Below are 20,744 nucleotides of genomic sequence, written 5' to 3' on the forward strand. Positions count from 1 at the left end.
GTCTTACTCACGGTTTTAGGCGTTTCCTCTGGATCGATCTCCTCAGAGTCCGACTCCTGGGTGGAGAATGTTTCTTCCTCCTCCTCTAAACGCTCTTGTCCTGTCGGCACCGACGCCATTTGCAGTCTTCTTGCTCTTCGGTCCCTGAGTGTCTTCCTGGACCGAAACGCTCGACAGGCCTCACAAGTATCCTCCTTGTGTTCTGGTGACAAACACAAGTTACAGACCAGATGTTGATCTGTATATGAATACTTGTTATGGCATTTTGGACAGAAGCGGAATGGGGTCCGTTCCATCAGCCTTGAAGAGACACGTGGCCGGGCCGACCAGGCCCCGACGGGGATGGGAAAAAAAAAACCAAAGGGTCACCGGAGCTCTTCTTAATTCGGTGTCGATCTGTTGTAACTAACCCGATACCGAACGCAAACAATACCGATGATTTTTCAGAGATTTTAACTAACTTTCCGACCCGAAACACGGAGCGAAAAGGAACACGTCCGAACCCGATGGCGGAAAAAAAACTATCTAAGATAAAGTCGACGCCCATGCGAGTCGAAATGGGAGGAGTCCCTCCGTCTCGTGACTCGAAAAAAGACTTCTTCGAAGAAAAACAACTTGTAACACTCAGAGCCCAACACCAGATGGCGGGATGTGCACAGCATGTGTATCTGCAGCTACACATGCCATCGAATATATATATATATATATATATATATATATATATATATATATATATATATATATATATATATATATATATATATATATATATATATACACACACACACACACACACACACACATATATATACATACACATACACGCCTCCAGTTGGGGGCTGCCTATAAAATCTAGTTCAGTGCTACTGTAATAAAGTACCTTTATTTTTAGAACACTGCGTGGTTCCTTTCATGTGTGATACGTTACTGCATGACTGCTGTGGTATTTCAAGTGCTTTACACTCCTACTAGATGTGTCTTGGCTGTTCACCACAGCTACCACTAGAGAACCCTGGCTTCCTACACACTGTCTCACCACAGACCAGGCAAGATTCCTACACCTAGCATCAAGTGTGTGAAGTGATCTTTCAGCTACCAGGTTATGTCGTGGGATTAAGAGTAGGAGCTCAATAGATTGGTTAAAATGGAAAAGTGAGACTACATTGGGCAAAAACATATCGCTGGTTCTGAGACACACTCATGAACTTGGAAAAATGGTTCACAAAGAGTGAGGGCCTGCAATTCGCTGATGCATCAATGTGATAGCAAGGAGGTATGCAACCTTTCAAGAGAGGAACTGCACGGGACACATATGGAGGGCCCCAAAAGGTGCCCCCCACCCCTCAAAAAGGCTTTGGTAACAGGGATTTTTATGACAGAAGAGTGTTCCCTCTTCTGCATTTATGCATCAATAATAGCAGCTAGATGTAGCTTGTCTTCTGTATAAACCAACCCAAATGTTAGAAGGTGTAGGAGATAAGGAAATGTCCTGCATTTTAGGGGCAAGAACATTAATGCTGTTTGAGTTGAAATGTTCAGATTATTCTGGCTTGCAGATGTCAATGGCCAACAGCACAATGTGCACAACTTAAAGCCAAAGTGCAATGGCATAAGATACTCAACTTGAGGGGGAAAAAAATACCGAAAAGGTTTATAAATAAATATAAACGGAAAATATACACTACAAATAACAAATTAACATAGGCTGTGCCCCATTACGAACATGAGAAGCAGGTTCTCATCCACAACAGTCAGCACAAAAAAGGGACCAGGCAAGGGTACCTTTGCACCCAGATAGGTGTAAGCTGCATATTATGTAAGCATATGTAACCTCTGTTCCAAGGTTTCAATTTGAAAATCACAAAAGTATTAATTTCAGGTACCATCTCTGGGATACTTAGAAACCAGATTGTTAACAGGAAAAAGTATCTTAAATATTATCAGTGAGAACAAGCAAAACAATCCATTTTACACACACAAAATCTAATAGGGATGCCACAGTCAAACCATATTTAACCTAGGTGTGACACTAGGTGGTATAATTAAGCAGAGTTCTGTGCACTCAGCATGAACTCAAGCTTGTCTGGCAGTGCTACTTCATGGTGGTAAGCAAAGTTTTGTCCCACCCAGTTAACTACCCTTTGTGGCATGCACAAAGTAACATGGTCTTTACCTTGCCATCCGAGTCGCTTTCGGTGTCGCACTGAAAGGAGGGAGAAAAAAAACAAAAAAAAGATATTACCTCAGAGTAATCATCAAACATCAATAAGATCCAATTCTAAGACTGACACACAATCTAGTATTTAATGAAATTCAACCAGGCCACAGCACTTGCAGTGTTCACCCAAAAAACCTTCAGGCATCACAACTGGATATTAGCCAAAGGATTATGGCGAAGAAAATGCAACTTACCTGTAATGACAGCTATGCTGCATTGGTACCTTTATTAGATTCACATGCGTGAACCATTTCTCATCATTAGTCTGATTTTCAAAGTTATTTTTTAACCAGTAGCATATTAGCCGGCATTCATTACTATGTCAATACAATGCAGTAATACCCAGTCATGACACTGTTTAACTGAACTTCAATTAGATTTTGTGGTACACTGGGTTCTGGTTGCAGATGCTCCCCATGTTTGCCTGGTTTCTGATGCAGCGGTGACAGAAGTGCACAGGGGTGCAGCTAACCAGGTCCCCAGTGCCACTGTCCCATTCCCAAAACAAGACACTTGGTCACTTGATTCCTTTGGCAAGGTGCTTTAGCACCTCTATAAGTCCCTAGTAAATGGTGCCTCTGATACCTAAGGCTCGGGTACCAAAGAAGATCCCCCAAGAGCTGCAACACAGCTTGTGCCACTTTAAGGGACCCAGCATCAAACTCATACAGGCTGCCACTGCAGGCAGTGTGACAGGTGCTCCAAAAAAGTGACAACGTGGCACTCACTTGTGTGCCATGTTCCCGACCACTGCGTGGAATATATGCAAGTCACCCCTACAGCAGGCCTTACAGACCTAAGACAACATGCACTATATTACTGTTGAGGGCTAGTCTTGTTGTTTGAGCAGTGGGATCACGTCTTGTAATGTGACCATGTGAAAGTGGTCTGATTTGATGTAGGTATTTAGTGTTCTGAGATCTAGTATTGGTCTCAGAGTTGTGTCCTTTTTTGGTATTAGAAAGTACAGTGAGTAAACTCCTGTGTTTTTCTGTGGACTTGGTACTAATTCTATTGCGTCCTTTTGCAGTAATGCTTGAACTTCTAGTCCTAGAAGATCTATATGCTGTTTTGACATAGTGTGTTTTCGGTGGGACGTTTGGAGGGAATTGGAGAAATTCTATGCAATAACCATGCTGGATAATTGCTAAGACCCAAGTGTCTGTTGTTATTTCCTCCCAAGATTTGTAGAACTGGCTTAGTCTTCCCCCCACTGGTGTTGTGTGAAGGGGTTGTGTGACTTGTGAGTCACTGTTTATTTTGAGGGGTTTTGGGACCTTGAAATTTTCCCCGATTTCTTGGGAATTGGCCTCCTCTGTATTGTCCCCGAAAACCTCCCCTTTGATATTGTCCCTGGTAGGTAGGTGGTCTTGTTTGTGAGGTGCTGGTTTCTGTGGGTTGACCTCGAAACCCTCCCCTAAAAGGTGTTTTCCGAAATGTGCCTCTGCTCTGCGGGGAGTACAGTGCGCCCATGGCTTTGGCTGTATCGGTGTCCTTTTTTAGTTTTTCAATGGCAGTGTCCACCTCTGGCCCAAACAATTGCTGTTCATTAAACGGCATATTGAGCACAGCCTGTTGTATTTCAGGTTTGAACCCAGATGTGCGCAGCCATGCGTGTCTCCTAATTGTGACTGCAGTGTTTATTGTCCGTGCAGCTGTATCCGCTGCGTCCATGGAAGACCGTATCTGATTGTTCGAGATACTTTGTCCCTCTTCCACCACCTGTTGCGCTCTTTTTTGGAGCTCTTTGGGTAGGTGTTCGATGAGATGTTGCATTTCATCCCAATGAGCCCTGTCGTATCTCGCCAAGAGTGCTTGCGAGTTGGCGATACGCCACTGATTTGCTGCAACCCTTTTTCCCGCTGCATCAAATTTGCAGCTCTCCTTGTCCGGAGGTGGTGCGTCACCTGATGTATGCGAGTTGGCTCTCTTACGAGCTACCCCCACGGTGTCAGTTGTGTCGTAATAAATACAGGGTCTGTGGGTGGCGCCTTATATTTTTTCTCCACCCTTGGAGTTATAGGTCTGCCTTTAACTGGCTCCTGAAATATTTGTTTTGAGTGCCTTAGCATTCCCGGGAGCATGGGAAGGCTTTGATAATGGCTATGGGTGGAGGACAGGGTGTTAAAGAGAAAGTCATCCTCAATAGGCTCCGAATGTAGTGATACATTATGGAATTCGGCTGCCCTAGCGACCACCTGTGCATAGGAGGTACTGTCCTCAGGTGGTGACAGTTTAGTTGGGTACGACTCTGGGCTATTGTCTGATACTGGGGCGTCGTAGAGGTCCCATGTATCTGGATCATCCTGGCTCATTGTGGTATGAGCTGGCGAGTGTGTTAATGGTGGAGTAGGTGGTGGAGTTACTTTTTTCACCACCTTTGCTTGTGGTTGCTTGTCTCCTTGTTGGAAGGCAAGTTTCCTTTTGAGTTTGATTGGGGGAAGAGTGCTGATCCTCCCAGTATCTTTTTGAATAAAGAGCCTCTTTTGCGTGTGATCTGGCTCTATTGTTTGTAATTCCTCTTCAAATCTGTGTTTTTTCATTTGAGAGGACAGTCCTTGTTCCTCTGAGTAGGAACTGCTTCTCGGTTCGGATGCCGGTTGTTTCGGCACCGAAACCTTTTCTACAGATTTTTTCGGCTCCGACAAAATCCTTTTTCTTTTCTGCGTCGTGCCCTCTCGGTGCGACCAATCTCGGTGCCGCTGTCTCTGTGCCGAATGGTGTCTGCGCCACTCTCTCGGGCCCGAGAGTGCTGCGTGCCTGTATCTCGACCGGAGTCGGATGACTTCGGCAGCAGCCCGCCCTTTTTCGGTGCCGATGGACGGTCACCTACTTTTTGGGTTAAGCCATGGCCTGTTGGCGGTGGCGTCCCCTGGGCTTTGTTAGTTTTTTCGTGAGCTTTTTGTTTCGACGTCTTACTCACGGTTGACATTTCTTCGGCGTCGAGTTCTTTGGAATCCGACTCTTGGATGGAGAAAGTTTCTTCTTCTTCCTCCTCGAACCGTTGTTGTCCTGTCGGCGTGGACACCATCTGCAATCTCCTGGCTCTTCGGTCTCTGAGCGTTTTCCTCGACCGAAACGCGCGACAGGCCTCGCACGTATTCTCCTTGTGCTCGGGGGACAGGCACATGTTACAGACCAAATGTTGATCCGTATAAGGATATTTATTATGGCATTTAGGACAGAATCGGAACGGGGTCCGTTCCATCAGTCTTGAAGTTGCACGCAGTCGGGCCGACCAGGCCCCGACGGGGGATCGAAATTACCCCGAAGGGCCACCGGAGCTCTTCAAGATTCGGTGTCGATGTGTGCTAACTAACCCGATACCGAACGAAACAATACCGACGATTTTTTCCGAGATTCTAACTAACTTTCCGACCCGAAACACGGAGCGAAAAGGAACACGTCCGAACCCGATGGCGGAAAAAAAACAATCTAAGATGGAGTCGACGGCCATGCGCACTGGAGCCGAAAGGGGAGGAGTCCCTCGGTCTCGTGACTCGAAAAGACTTCTTCGAAGAAAAACAACTTGTAACACTCCGAGCCCAACACCAGACGGCGGCGGACTGTGCACAGCATGTGTATCTGCAGCTACACATGCCATCGAACAGATATACATATATACAAGTATCATATGTACAAAATCCATTGCAGCCTTAAAGACCAAGAGGAGCACACTCAAGGATTACTTGGTAAGACCAAAAAGGCAACAGGGAGGCGGGTGGGACCGTGAGGAATCCACAGGTAGCTAATGTATCCACCAGAAAAGTCGTTACCGAAGGTAAGTAACTCGTTCTTCTGATGGATACAACTACCTGTGGATTCCTCACCTAATGAATAGAGTCCCAAAGCAGTACCACGCCCGGCGGTGGGTGCCTGCATGGTCAAACCAAGAAATCCTGCAGCACTGACCGTGCAAAATGTCCGTCCCTCCTGACCTCAGAGTCCAAGCAGTAGTGCTTCGCAAAAGTGTGAAGGGACAACCAAGTTGCGGCCTTGCAGATGTCAACCACAAGAACACCCCTAGCCAAGGCCAAAGTGGCCGACTTAGCTCTGGTGGAATGAGCTCTAATACCATCAGGAGGATCCTTCTTTGCTAAAGAGTAACAGATTTTAATGCAAAGAACAACCCACCTGGAGAGTGTTCTCTTGTGGACCGCCTTTCCTCTCCTCTTGCCCACGTATCCGATGAACAGCTGATCCTCCAGCCTGAAATCCTTCATTCTATCAATGTAGAAGCTTAACGCCCTCTTTGGGTCCAAGCGGTGTAGTCTCTCTTCCTCCTTTGAAGGATGAGGCGGAGGATAGAACGTGGACAAAGTAATTGTCTGAGCCAAATGGGAGGGTGAAACAACCTTCGGGAGAAAAGCAGCCTTGGTCCTCAACACCACCTTATCCCCATAAAAGTTTGTATAAGGGGGTTTTACCGATAAGGCCTGCAACTCACTCACTCTCCTTGCAGATGTTATAGCCACTAAGAAGACTGTTTTAATAACTAAGTACCTTAAGGGGCAAGAATGCATAGGCTCAAAAGGGGACCCCATAAGGAAAGTCAGGACCAAGGACAAATCCCATTGAGGCATATCGAATGGTTTTGGAGGATATTTATTTAGAAGACCTTTCAAGAATCTAAGAACAACAGGGGATTTAAATAACGATGGTTGGTCTGGAAGGCAAATGAAGGCTGACAAGGCAGACAAGTAACCTTTAATAGTAGCCACTGCACAACCTTTCTGCGCTAGTGACAAAGCAAAAGACAAAATATCTGACAGATGAGCATGTAAGGGATCAATCTGTCTCTCTCCACACCACATAACAAATTTAGACCACCTATTAGCGTAGATAGATTTAGTGGAGTGTCGCCTGGCCGCTAATATAACATCCACTACATCAGGCGGGAGAGAGAAGGAACTCAGGTTGCCCCGTTCAATCTCCAGGCATGTAGGTGCAGACTCTGGAGGTTGGGGTGTAAAACCTGCCCCTGCGACTGCGAGAGGAGGTCTGCCCTGAGAGGGAGACGGAGGGCACAGCGAGAGTTGGAGAAGGTCGGAGTACCACACCCTCCTTGGCCAATCCGGAGCTATTAAAATGACTTGGGCCCGGTCTTGGCGAATCTTCCTCAACACTCGAGGAATCAAGGGTATGGGGGGGAAACGCGTAAAGGAACTGGTCGCACCAGGTTATCTGAAACGCGTCCCCCAACACTCCCTGCACCGGATACTGGAGGCTGCAGTATAACGGACAGTGCGCGTTCTCTAGAGTGGCAAACAGATCTATCCGAGGAAACCCCCACATCTGGAAGATTAGACAGACTTGATCTGGATGGAGACGCCACTCGTGGTCGGCCGAGAAATGGCGACAGACTGTCCGCACGTACATTCAAGACCCCGGCCAGATGATTTGCTGCTAAGCAAATCTGATGGTCCTCTGCCCAGGACCATAGACGAAGAGCTTCTCTGCAGAGAAGGTACGACCCTACTCCTCCCTGTTTATGTACCACATTGCGGTAGTGTTGTCCGTCAGGACCTGTACCGACTGACCTCGAAGGGATGGGAGGAAGGCCTTGAGAGCCAGACGTACAGCCCGCAACTCCAACAGATTGATATAAAAAATCTGTTCCTCTGGAGAGCAAAGCCCTTTGATCTCCAGATCCCCCAAATGAGCTCCCCACCCTAGAGTGGAAGCATCTGTTATGACCGTGGTCACCGGTGGTGACTGCGCGAACGGCTTTCCCTGTGAAAGATTGTTGCCCGCAATCCACCACTTCAAGTCCACAGCAGCATCTCTGGAGATCTTGACAGCACCTTCTAGATCTCCTTTGTGTTGAGACCACTGCCTTTGGAGGTACCACTGAAGAGCCCTCATGTGCCAGCGAGCATGCGTGACCAACAGTATGCAGGAGGCAAACGGACCGAGCAGACGAAGGACCTTGAGGACTGGAACTACCGCTCCATTTCGAAACATTGGAACCAACTCCTGAATATCTTGAACCCGCTGAGGCTCGATTCAATGTTGTATCCAGTACTGCCCCTATGAACAGGAGGCGCTGAGAGGGCTCCAGGTGAGATTTGGGCACGTTCACCGAAAAGCCCAGGTCGAACAACAACTGAGTTGTCGACTGCAGATGATGCAGCACAAGCTCCGGGGACTTGGCTTTGATCAACCAGTCGTCCAAGTAAGGGAATACTGCTATCCCCTTCCTTCTGAGCTCTGCCGCAACCACCGACATCACCTTTGTGAAGACTCGAGGTGCTGAAGTAAGACCAAACGGGAGGACCGCAAACTGATAGTGCTGCGACCCCAACACAAACCGGAGATACTTCCTGTGCGACTTGAGTATCGGGATATGAAAGTAAGCATCCTGCAAGTCGACAGACACCATCCAATCTCCCTTGTTCAACGCCAAAAGCACCTGAGCTAGGGTCAGCATCTTGAACTTTTCCTGTTTGAGGAACCAATTCAAAATCCTCAGGTCCAGGATTGGTCTCAACCGACCATCCTTCTTGGGAATCAGGAAGTACCTTGAGTAACAACCTCGACCCCTTTCCTGCTCTGGGACCAACTCCACTGCGCCCTTTGAAAGGAGGACTTGAACCTCCTGTTCTAACAGGAGGTGTTCTTCTGAACAATAAGATGGGCGGGATGGGGGGCGGAAACTCCCGAAAAGGAAGGGTGTAGCCTTTTCCCACAATGCTGATAACCCAAGTGTCCGATGTAATAGTCTCCCACTTGTGGAGAAAATGCCGTAACCTTCCCCCTACAGGAGAGGAGTGAGTGGGAAATGGTGGAAGCCTAAGGCTGCTTTCCCTGCTGCACCCCTCCAGAGGACGAGGAAGAGGCAGAGTGCTGCTGAGAGGCTCCTCTGGTGCGGGCCCTACCCCTCCCTCTAAATGATCTATAGGGGAGGAAAGAGGTGGGTTGCTGGAATCTCCCCCGAAAGGAAGAGGAGGAAGAGCCACGTCCAAATCCACGAAACCTCCTGAAGAATCTGGAGGAGGCAGAAGGGGCCTGCAGCCCTAATGATCTGGCTGTGACCCTGCTTTCTTTAAACCTTTCCAAGGCCGAGTCAGCCTTGGCTCCAAACAGTTTGTCCCCATCAAACGGGAGGTCCAACAGGGTCGACTGCACATCCGCAGAGAACCCTGAGTTGCGGAGCCAAGCCTGTCTCCTCGCCACCACAGCCGTACCCATCGCCCTAGCCACCGAGTCGGTCATATCCAGCCCACACTGGATAATCTGGGTCGCGGCAGCTTGGGCATCCGAAACAATGTTCAAAAGACCCTGGGGAAGCTCCGTAAATGAAGATGATATGTCGTCCATAAGAGCATGGATGTATCTCCCCAGAATGCAAGTCGCGTTGGTGGCCTTCAACGCCATACTGCCAGACGAAAGTATCTTCTTGGATTGAGCATCCAACTTTTTGGAGTCCCTGTCCCCTGGTACAGTCGGGAAAGACCCAGGCGCTGACCTAGAAGAACAGGAGGCTTGTACCACCAAGCTCTCCGGTGTAGGGTGTCTAGACAGAAAGCCAGGGTCAGATGGCGCAGCCCGATATCTCCAGGCCACAGCCCTATGAACAGCCGAGGAAGATACTGGCTTCTTCCACACCTCTAACACCGGATCAAGCAAAGCCTCATTGAATGGCAAAAGAGGCTCCGCTGCAGTAGAGGCCGGATGCAGTACTTCAGTCAGCAAATTCTGCTTCGCCTCTGCTACCGGCAAAGGCAGGTCCAGAAAGTTAGCTGCCTTTCTAACCACAGCGTGAAAGGTAGCAGCCTTCTCCGTATACTCCCCTGGAGATGATAGGTCCCACTCAGGGGAAGTATTCAGCCCACTGGCTGTATCCAGACCATGGAGTCCATCACCAGAGTCCTCAACCTCTCCTTCCTCCAAGACTCGTTGGTATTCTTGCTCTTCCAACAGGCAAAGAGCACGCCTTCTCGAGTGCAGTCTTTCCTCAATACGCGGAGTCGACATGGCCTCCGCCTACGTCGAGGATCGGCGCTGATCTCTGGAACCATCCGACGCCACGCCCGGCGCCACAGGCAGCTTCGGCGCCGAGGTAGGAGCCGGACGACGAAAGTCACGTCTTGGAGACTCCGATGGACCTGCCGGAGTCACAGGACGAAATCCTGAAGTCGACGGGATGGAAACCCCCGGGGCCAAAACCTCTGGAGCCACCGGAGCGGCCACCGGCGCCGACACCGGCCCGAGCCCACATTCCCCAAAGGGAGAAAGGGCATAAAGGGTGCCGGCCGTAAAGGCGCAGGACCACCCAAAGAAAAGGCCAACGGCCCTGAATGACCAGCCGGAGCACCGCCTGGAGCCATCTGCTGAAAGATGGTATACATCGCATTTAGAAATGCGGTATTATCGGCTCCAGGGGCGGGAAAAGCCAGGTACTGGGGGTGCCTGGATCGAAGGCGACCCCGACGCCAGCCTCGACGTCTGACGCCGGAGAAAACGCCTGAGGCTGCGTCACCTCAATCACAGACGCCTGTCCAGGCGAAGTCGGTGACGCCAGAGACAGCAACGGCGTCGATGGATGTGGCGTGACCGTGGGACTGACCTCCCAAGTCTTCCGACGCCGAGCCGAAGGCGACCTCGAACGAGACTCCTTGCTGGAATGGCGCCGTGAATCCCTACGGTGCCGGGAGTCTTGACGCCGATGAGACCGTGGCGAAGAAGACTTCTTATGATGTTTTCTCTCTTTCCTCATCGACTTCGCCATGAATAGTTTAGCCTCACGTTCTTTCAGGGCCTTCGGATTCATGTGCTGACATGAATCACATGTAGCGATGTCGTGGTGGGAGCTTAAGCACCATAAACAGTCGGAGTGAGGATCAGTAACAGACATCTTGCCCCCACACTCTCGACAGGGCTTGAAACCCGACTTCCTCTGAGACATTATTACCGCTGAGAAAATCCACGCAGCAGAAAATACACTAACTATGAAAGTAACAGTAGCTCCCCGAAGATAACCGTTTCGAATGCACGGAAAAAAGGGAACTGACGTCGGCAAGGACCTCTTATTGCCTGTATGATGTCAGACGGCGTCGCGTGGGCAAAAGTGACATCCTCGTCGACGTGCAGAAGCTAGAAAGAAGATTTCCGTCGAATGCTAGCGCCATGAGAGTATTCATTAGGTGAGGAATCCACAGGTAGTTGTATCCATCAGAATTGAGTATTTAGTGGATCCTCTGATACCAGGCCCTCAGATTTGGTACAGTACAGAAGAAGAACTCGAAGAGCAGTGAAAAGCAAGATCTGAGGAGCAGCAACTGACTTTGCCACAATTGTCGAGGACAGCATGCAGGCTGACAGGTTGGGGCCAAGGCGACTCGGCCTGCCCCTGTTCTGCTTCCTCAGTTGACGTGGGCCAATGGTGCCAGTGTGGTCCTTAGGCTCTCACAATGCAAAGCCCACCTTGCCAACAGTGGACTTCTCAACGCAACCTGCAGTCTCTTTCTGCAGGCCCCCTCTAACCGTAAATATCCTGTGCACATAAACACAAAGCCAAAAGACACCACTGCACACGAGCCCCACAACCCAAGGCAAAGTGGGCCAATGGTGTCCCTACTACGTGCCCAAGGATCTCAAGGGTTAAGGCTTCTGCAGCCTCCTCTCAAACGTGGATGACAACCACCAGTGCCTCCTCTCAAATGTGGATAACATCCCCAACCTACAAAGAAAGGTGGCAAATCACTGCCATCACTTTCGTGAACACCACAGGAGTGCTATTAAAGTTGAAGGGGTGCAGGGCAAGCAAACTGCTCTGGGCCAACTTTGAACCACAAGTAATCTGTGGACTGCAGGACAGGCACATTAATGTTAAGTGTTCTGCAGGTACAATTCTACCCATCCACACTTCTGGAACCAGGGCTACCAGACCTTGGGCCAGTGTCACCATTTTAAATTTGTTCTTCAGCAGGAAGGTATAGGGCGAAGATCTAAAAAAATAAAAATAGGACCGAAATCTCCATCCTTCAGCATGAGAAACAGGGAGGGGGGGGTCGGGGGGGGGGGGTCGGGGGAGATTTGGGAGTAACAATACATCCCCATTTCTGAGTTTACAAAGCTCTTGATGGCCTCTTTGTATAGTAGAGGTCACACCTCCTGTAGTAAGATAGGTGTTCATCTGAAAACCAATTTAATGGGGGCAGAAGCTGCAGTGGCTCAGAAAGGAACAGAAGAGCATAGCCCTGTTGTGCTAATCTGTCGGATGTGATGGATTGCCACTCTGGGAGGAAAATATCAGATCTTCTCTACCACAAGGTGGTTGTGCGCCTTTAAAAGGCAAACTCAGTTGGCTGGAAGCTGGTCAATCAGGCGAGGAGGGGACTGTGAAGGTTAGTGACCCTGGTGACTTGCACATTGCCTTCTTTCTACCTGTCCCCAGCCATGAAAGGACCAGGGTGACTGCAGCAGGGGGCCTGGCACTAACTATATGTCAAACCTTTGATGCAGCCTCAGAAGATATGAAACGGTCTGGTCCCTGGTAGGGATTGATAGGTGCAAAGTATGTCATGGCTTCATATTGTTCTAGGGCAGAATAAGCTTTTACGCCAAATAGTCAGGATCCATCAAAAGGCATACCTAGAAGCGATGTCCGCACATCCCCAGAAAAACCCATGGACTGCATAGTGACAAAGTATCACATTGGTGCAAACAGCTTGTCCTAAGTAATCAGTAATATCTAGACCAGCAAGAATCCCAAATGCAGCTGCATAAGGACCATCTTTGCATGGTTTAAGCCAAGGTGGACCTAATCCCGTCTGAGACGGCTTATTGGCAAACTGCGTTGACTGCTTTAAAGGCTAAGCTGGACGAAAAGACCATCTGTTACGCAAATGCCTCAATCCTTAGATTCTCTGTTGGCGGTGAGCGTTGGGAGGGTAGGTCTCATGGGGAATGAATTAGTCTTCACTTGATGGTGGAAGCTTAGCTCACGAACAGAATGCAGTGTGAGAAAATCAAGGTTGGGAGGTGCCATTCTGTGGCATCTTGCCACCTACACCCATTCAAAGCCAGATCAAATACCCACAAGATTCAGTTTTGTCTTTGTTAAAGAAGAATAATTGCTCAGAGGAAGCAGGACCAAGTTGCAGAACTTCAGGAAGGACATTTCTTTTAATTTCAAGACAACGTTTTAAGTCCAGGACCTGAGCAGCACTCCTGATTACTACAGCAAAGGAAGCACTCGTTTTTGTTTCCAGCCCAAGTTCCAGGGAAGATATCAAGCCCACTGACCTCTTGTCATGTATTAACTCTGTCATCATACTATTGGGCTACATTATCCCCATCATCATCTCAGAGTGGTGGCAAACTCTGGTCTAAATTGGAACCAAAAAGCTGATGGAGGCTCTGAAGAAAGCTCTGTGTTAATGTATTCTCTCAATCAGGCAGTACAGGAACTAGGTGCACCGATATAAGAGTCAAAGGTAAAGATTTCAGTTTTGAAATAATCTGCTACAAGAAGATTCCTCTGCAGCTATTGGTCAACAAATTCAGGTTGATAGTATGCCACCTGTATAGTTTTAGCAGGCCAGGTTCAAAGACATTGATGATGTCCATTAGGACAATAATCCAGAGTTGGGGAACAAGTTACTTACCTTCAATAACATCTAATCTGACAGACTATCTGGCAGGAGATTCTCTACTTAAAATGTTCACGTTTCAGACTTGATCAAGAAATCTTTAGCATGTAGTATCCCTGCATGCCGGTAGGTAATGTCGTTCATCTAAGCATGCACTTTCTGTGTAGGAATGAATGTGCACAGTACCTATATAGGCGCCACCCCAGCACGCCGACATCAGTTTCTTTTTGTGACTTTCCACAACAGAAGTGAAGAACCACAAGGAATACTGACTACTGGGGTACGAAGCTAGGGCCCTCAGAATGATACATCCCTTCCACTATAATCCATATGCAGATCGTAGGAGATGGGAGGGTTGGTAAGTACTCTGCAGCAAGAACAAAATGCTAAAAGCAAGAACATACCCATTTAACTGAAGTACAATAGTACTGTGGGCCTGCAACATCAATGAAGCATTAACAGCAGTATTTGTCCATTTGTGGTTAGATACAGAATTGATTTTTTTTTTTTTTTTGGGGTGGGGTGGGGTGGGGGGGCGTTAAACATTTGTTGCTATGTCCCTCCTCATGATAACATGTACACCCAAGAAACTCGTGTGTCAAAATTATCACATTCATTTTTTCTATTAGGCTACTGTATTATATCCTGGGCTTTCTTATTTCTGTAACATCTCCTTCCATCTCACTGCTGCAGTGCACCTCATTTCTGGAGAGGCAGGAGAGTTGCATGTAAATCCAGAAAATTATTTAAGTGCACAACTACTCAATCATGTAACAATTTCATAATTTCATTTGCAGCCCCAATCTTCTCTGATTTACCTGCTGTGCATTGAGTATTTTGTGTTAGTCTCCTGCCTTAGGCTACTGGTTTAAGTGAGTGTGTATCTGCCAACATGTTTTAGTACTTTTTTATTTTTAACCATCTGCACTTATCTGTTAACAGTAGTGTTTTGCTAAGATTTGTATGCATGACAGTGCAGCTGCCATGCAAACGTTCTTTATTAAAAACACTGGCAAACGTTGCTTTTGCTTTCTTTCTTCCTTCCTTTCTGAATGTGACTGCGGTTCTTTCTCTGACAGCCGCCCCTCTTATTTTCTCTCCTTCTTACATGTTAGGTTTTTTTGCACTAGATATATTTGCAAGAGCCCCTTTGGTGACTAGTGAACCGTTAGTTGTTTTTGCCAAGGGGACAAAAAAGTCTCCACTATTTAGTCTGCCTTGTGCCTGACACACACTACATAACTGTTCTTCTGACATTGTGTGTCAAGAGCCCTTTCTGCCACAATCTTTCATTGTTGAAAAAAGTCTGGCAGCTGGATGGCTTGGTTCACATGGAAGTGCAAAACTATCTTTTGGAGAAACTGAGGGTTACTCCTCTAATACCTTAGTCTTATGAATCCAACAGTAAGGTTCTTCTATCGTGAGAACCTGTAATTCATTGACCCTACTAAGTGAAGCATTAGCAATGAGCAAGGCAGTTTTGAGAGTCAAGTGTTACAATTCATCTCCATCTTTTATGCATAGGTTCAAAGAGTGGTCTCATTAGCTGAGCTTATACTGTGCCAATCTTGGCAGCTCTACTTTTTATTTCTCTAATCACAATTTTTTTTAACTGTTGTTTTGGACAAACTGGTTATGGAGGTGCTCCTTCTGTATGCAACAAGGTCTGACAGATGCACCTGTAAGGATGTATAAGAGATGTTCATTCTAAAGGTGTGCTTGATATGACAATAGAGTATTTTGTCCTATTGTCAATTAGTCTTTCTCTACTACACCAGTGGACAAACCTCTTGCACTTGCCTTTATCTTCTCATGTTCATGTGGTCTGTTTTTTAGCATCTCAAGATGCCCATACACCTTTGCGGGTGTCAAATGTCTAAATTCTAAGTCTTAAGGATCCATGCAGCAGAGTGTGGCAGGCTCTGGGTGGCATCTTGTCCTTCCTGTATTGTTATAATGTCGTAAGAGGAAGGTAGCCTCATCACCCTGCCCTGTGCCATCCAGACTAGGTCCAAAAACAATGTTTATCAGCATTAAGGTCCTAGGTACCTATCTGTACCTGTTGAGCACTAACCTTATCAGTGGAATGGGGTAGGAGGTAGTGTAAGTTTACAATGACCAATCTATCATGAGAACATTCCCTTAGAAAAGGTGTTGAGTACCTGAATGTAAATTCTTGACGACATTTTGCATTTTTGCGAGTTGCTAACAGGTCTATTGGCGGTGTCCACATCTCTAAATACCTTGCTTAAGATTAGCTGCTTGAGCTCCCTTTCTTGCGAGGCACTTGGCTGGAGGCGTAAACTGTCGATTTCCAGCAGCTAGTTTTTTTTTATGTTTTGCTAGTACTAAGGCCAGGTCTCTAAATCTTCCCACCACGCTGGAGCCCTTGGCTCTCTGGTATAATCCTAATATGCAGGTCCTACTGAGTATCAATGTGGGAGTTTCGTTACTGCTTAGTGAGTCGGACATTTTCCCAGTAGGATCTCAAGGAGGGGCATGCCCACAACTTGTGGAGGAGGTCAGCATCCTCCATGCGGCAGTGGTGCATGTGCATACTGAAAGGAAGAGAAGGTACACTTTTAGTGGGGTTAACTATGCTCTATGGAATATTGTGTAATGTATAAACTTGAATCGCAGGGGATATGGGTTGCATATTCTGTCAAAGTTCCATTCCTTGTCATGAAGTGGGCGGAGAGGTCCGATTCCCACTTCTCTTGAAGTGGGGCCAGAGATGTTTGTCAGTACGCACGCTGAGCTCTGCATAACCATCTTATCAAATGTCTATCCGACCCCATGTTGTAAAGTGCTTACTAGTACGTGTGTCCAGGGTTCATCCCCAGAAGTCATCCAGTGCAGACATATATTGCAGTATGTTAGCATGGATTAGGAAAAGAGTCCCAGGAAGTGAGTGCTGGGTCATGAACTCAATGCGGGATCAGTGTACTCTTCTCGAACAAATCTAAGGTGGAAACACCCAGGTCTTCCCAATGATGTAGCTTGGATCAGGACAGTATTCCTCATGGGATGGAGCAGCACATAGGGGTACGTTCTTGGCAAAGGGGGATGTGGTTTTAGTCGGCCGGATTGCTCTCTGCTAATACCATAGCGCATTATGCAATAGTAACTAACTTCTGCAGGCGGCTGGGCGCCCCCAGTAGAACTAACACATAGTTCCCAACTATTTAGGCATACTGTGTATAGTTTATTTCCTGAAGGTGGATACTCATTAGCCAAAAAGAGCCATTTTAACTGTGCTGCTAGGCCATAGGCACGAACGTCAGGGGCTCCATCCTAACCTCATTTGTGGGCAGCCACATTTTTTGAAGGCTAATACAGCGTCGACCTGTAGCCCAGATCAGATCAGTCTGTAGAGTGTCCAGTGCTCGAAAGACCCCTTGCGGTATGAGTATGGGGAGATTTACGAAATAGTACAGCAATCAGGGTCACAGGACCATCTTGGTCAATGCTAAGCGGTCAGCCACAGAAAGGAGAGTGATTCAGAACCTTCTTGGGCTTTTAGCTAAGTTACCGCCTTCTGTAAATTTCCGACTAGTAAATCAGTGTGGGATCGATATATAAGAAGCCCAAAATATTTGAAGGTTTATTGGGTGACTAGGATTTCATGTGTCCCCAAATAGACCGTATGAGTGTGAGATAGTGTACCTCAGAAGGAGAATGCCTGTGATTTAGTATGGTTCACTCACAGTCCATAGATTGTCCCAAATCGATGGTGTGTCACCTATTTACACAAGGTCCATGTCCCCAACATAGAGGAGCAGGTCATCCGCATATAGGGAGACTATATGTATTTGGTGTTCATCCATTATGCCCCAGTGTTGTTGTTCTTGTCCTAGTTTTTGTGCCAGTGACTCCATCACCAGGACAAACAGCACAGAGGACAAAGAGCAGCCCTGGCACGTGCCCCAGTATATTAGGTAAGGTGGAAAGATATTTCCTCCGGTTTTTACTCTGGCCACTGGGTGAAAGGTGAAATCTCTTAAGTACGGAAAACAAGTATTCCCATTCTAGCAAATTGAACGCCTGATGTAAGTCTAATGAATAGCAGTCTGTTCTCGAGAAGGCAGTGTGTGCTGATTCTATGACCTGGTATAGAAGTGTGATATTCAGAGATGTGCTTTATGGGGTATAATCCGCATTGATCATATGAGGGAGAAGGGGAAGTAACCACAGACTACAAGACCCTCAAGCAGGGTCTTGGCACAGAGGCTAAGAGTGATAAGGGTCTATACGAGGACAATGAGTCAGGTGGACGGCCTGGTTTCAATAGGGAGGTGACAAGGGCCTAGCTTGTCGCTGGGAGTATCCCCGAGTCATATGCAGTTCTATATACTTTCACTAACCTTGGTGTATGTCGTAAAGCAAATGTTATGTAAAATTCAATAGGCAAACAGTCCACCCCTGGGGTCTTGTTGCAGGGCATCTCTCTCACGGCCTCATGGATCTCCTCCTCTGCAATAGGCGCTGCCAGCCGTGCACAAGCCTCTCTATCCAATTGAGGGAGCTGAAGGTCTTCAACGAACTCCTCACAAAAGGTCAGGGGAGGCAGAGAGCTTGCTTTCTATAATGAGGTGTAATATTCGTGGAATGCTTGGTTCAGCTGTGTGGAGGGAGCATTGTTGGCCGGAGTGAGAGAGCACACTGAGGATCAGGGGCCAGGGGCGTGGGGGGGTTTGTATCAGGGTGCCAGGAGTGTACCAGCCCTGTCCCCTACAGCACGTATGCAGTGTGTGTAGGTGGGGAGGTCACGTAATTGTTCAATTGATTCAGCGTGTTGTATCCTAGGCTCTTGCAATTCCAGCAATTGGTTGAGATTAATCACTTTTTGTTCTAATCTGCCCTTGCAATTTTCCATTCAGACTAGTTCTTTTAGGAGTCAACTAATTTCTGCAGGTCCTGGGTTAACTCGGACAGCACATGCAACAGTTAACCTCCATATGTGTTGATGTACTGCATTTGCACTGCCTTACCCCCGATATGCACTGGCAAGGCCTTCAGAGCCAAGAAAACAGTCTTCTGCGCTAGAATATTTATTTCACCGCTTCCTACGGGTTCCATAAACTATTGAAACCATGCGTGCCCCCTCTGTAAGGAGGACCCCTCCCTAGTGATGTTCATAGAGTGCAATAGGGTTGGTTGTTTAAAAGTTCCTCCTCCTGCGATTTGTGTTTTTTCAAGTACTCTTTTAGAATTTTGTCTGCAAAAACCACAAGATCCTCACAACCCACAATTACTTGTAATTATTGGGTTTGAAGCCACTCTTAGATTGGTACCCCATGCCTGGCTCCACATGAGACCAAAGGTATACACAATGCCACCATGCCCACTAGTTTCAGTACAGTGCTAACTGTGAGAGCTTGTCCCTTCTGGTAGAAGTGAGGTTACACTCTCAATGCTGGACTCTTTGGAGTAGAGAATCCTTTTGCCTCTCTTGCATGCAACTGTTCTCTCTTGGACAGGAGTTAGGCTGTTCTGGTGTGGAGTGACCAAAATCACCTTAACCAGCAAGTCGTATAAGTAGAAGATACACAGGTATTCCCTACCTCATCAAGGGCAATACCACTACTGCAAGACACTCTGTAAAGACCCTGGGTGTCGATTTAATTATTAAAGGCTGCATTCTTAACCATGTCCACAACAAACCTGAAAAAGTTGTGTCTGTTGTTCATCAGTTCGTGCAGGTAAGCATCTCGGAGGTCTATTGTTGCCTGCTCTTAGCAGCAACAGAATGATTTCTTGTAATGAGATCATGGTGAACCTTTGAATCTTTTAGCATGTCACCGGGCTGCAGGTTTCAACTCTTAGGGCCAAGCCTCTTCCTTGGGCCCTCCCACAAAAGGGCTGCCATGGTGTTGTGGGGTACTGCCATTGCAGTGTTCAGTGCTCCAGTCTGTAGTGTGAGGAGTGCTAGGCTGTGAACCTCCTAGTGAGGTCACTTTGATGGGGATGGCTCCTTTCCTGAATGACATCTTAAACAGCAATATCCACATCACTTTAGCAGTTCTTTTTTTTTTCCCCCATTTGCTGGAGCAACTCATCCACTGCCGTTCCAAACAGATTTTCCTATTGAATGACATATTAATTATTGCTGCTTACACATTTTATTTAAACAAAAACGGTCATAGCTAGCATTTCTCCTTAGGGTGCTGCCCAATCACATCTGTGTGATGACCTGTCCGTCAGTCCGTGTTGTTTTTAGGCGTTTATTACGATCACTGGTTTTGTCATCTTCCTGTTCTGCTCTTAAAGATGCTGCTTTAAAACATACCCATTACAAGTGCTCATATCTGTTCAGAAGCGCACAGAATTGGCTATGAGCCACTGGCAGCTGCTCTCGTCATTTTTCAGCCCGTATTCTCCATCCTCCTGCTCTCCTTGTCTGGTGGTGGTCTTATGGAAGTGGATCTTGCTTAGGATGACTGAGTCTGCAACTGTACTGTAATTTATGTAAATGGGGTCTTGGGAAGTATGCTTGCATTTCTGTCCCATCCTGGGAGTTACTGCTTTGCCAGAAGCTGACTCTTTAATGGTTTCCCTCCCCCAGGACCAGAATGCTTGTTAGCATGGGCAGGTACGCTGCTCTCTGAATGAAGGTGTTAACAACAGCTATGCAGTTGTGGGTGGGGATATTTCGGAGGTATGTATTGATCCCTTACTCTGGTGAGCCACCGTCTAGATCTCACCAATTACCTTCTATTGATTTGGGGTCCTGCAAATAGCTCTGTTTCAACTAATCTTCCTCTTACAATTCATTTTTGTAGAAGAGCTCTTCCTCGTCTTCTTGAGGCTCCAATAAGAAGAAAGGAGTTAGACTCACCCCATGAAAGGCAGATAAGTGCAAGAGCCAGGAGAGGAAATATGTGGAGCTGAAACCTCTAATAAACACCAGTATGTCAGTTTTGGCATTG

At 47.3% G+C, this 20,744-nt stretch overlaps 1 protein-coding gene across 2 annotated transcripts in view; it reads right to left on the bottom strand.

The window, feature by feature from the left end:
* The window catches only part of FBRS (fibrosin), a 319,454-nt gene that overhangs the window by 223,006 nt on the left and 75,704 nt on the right, over positions 1-20,744 (bottom strand). For both annotated transcript variants that reach the window (XM_069244392.1, XM_069244391.1), the window contains exon 5: positions 2,174-2,203. In XM_069244392.1, the coding sequence (XP_069100493.1) occupies positions 2,174-2,203 (30 nt within the window). The remainder of the gene's footprint in view (positions 1-2,173; positions 2,204-20,744) is intronic.

The sequence above is a fragment of the Pleurodeles waltl genome, chromosome 7, assembly GCF_031143425.1.
Source record: "Pleurodeles waltl isolate 20211129_DDA chromosome 7, aPleWal1.hap1.20221129, whole genome shotgun sequence".
Lineage (NCBI taxonomy): Eukaryota > Metazoa > Chordata > Amphibia > Caudata > Salamandridae > Pleurodeles > Pleurodeles waltl.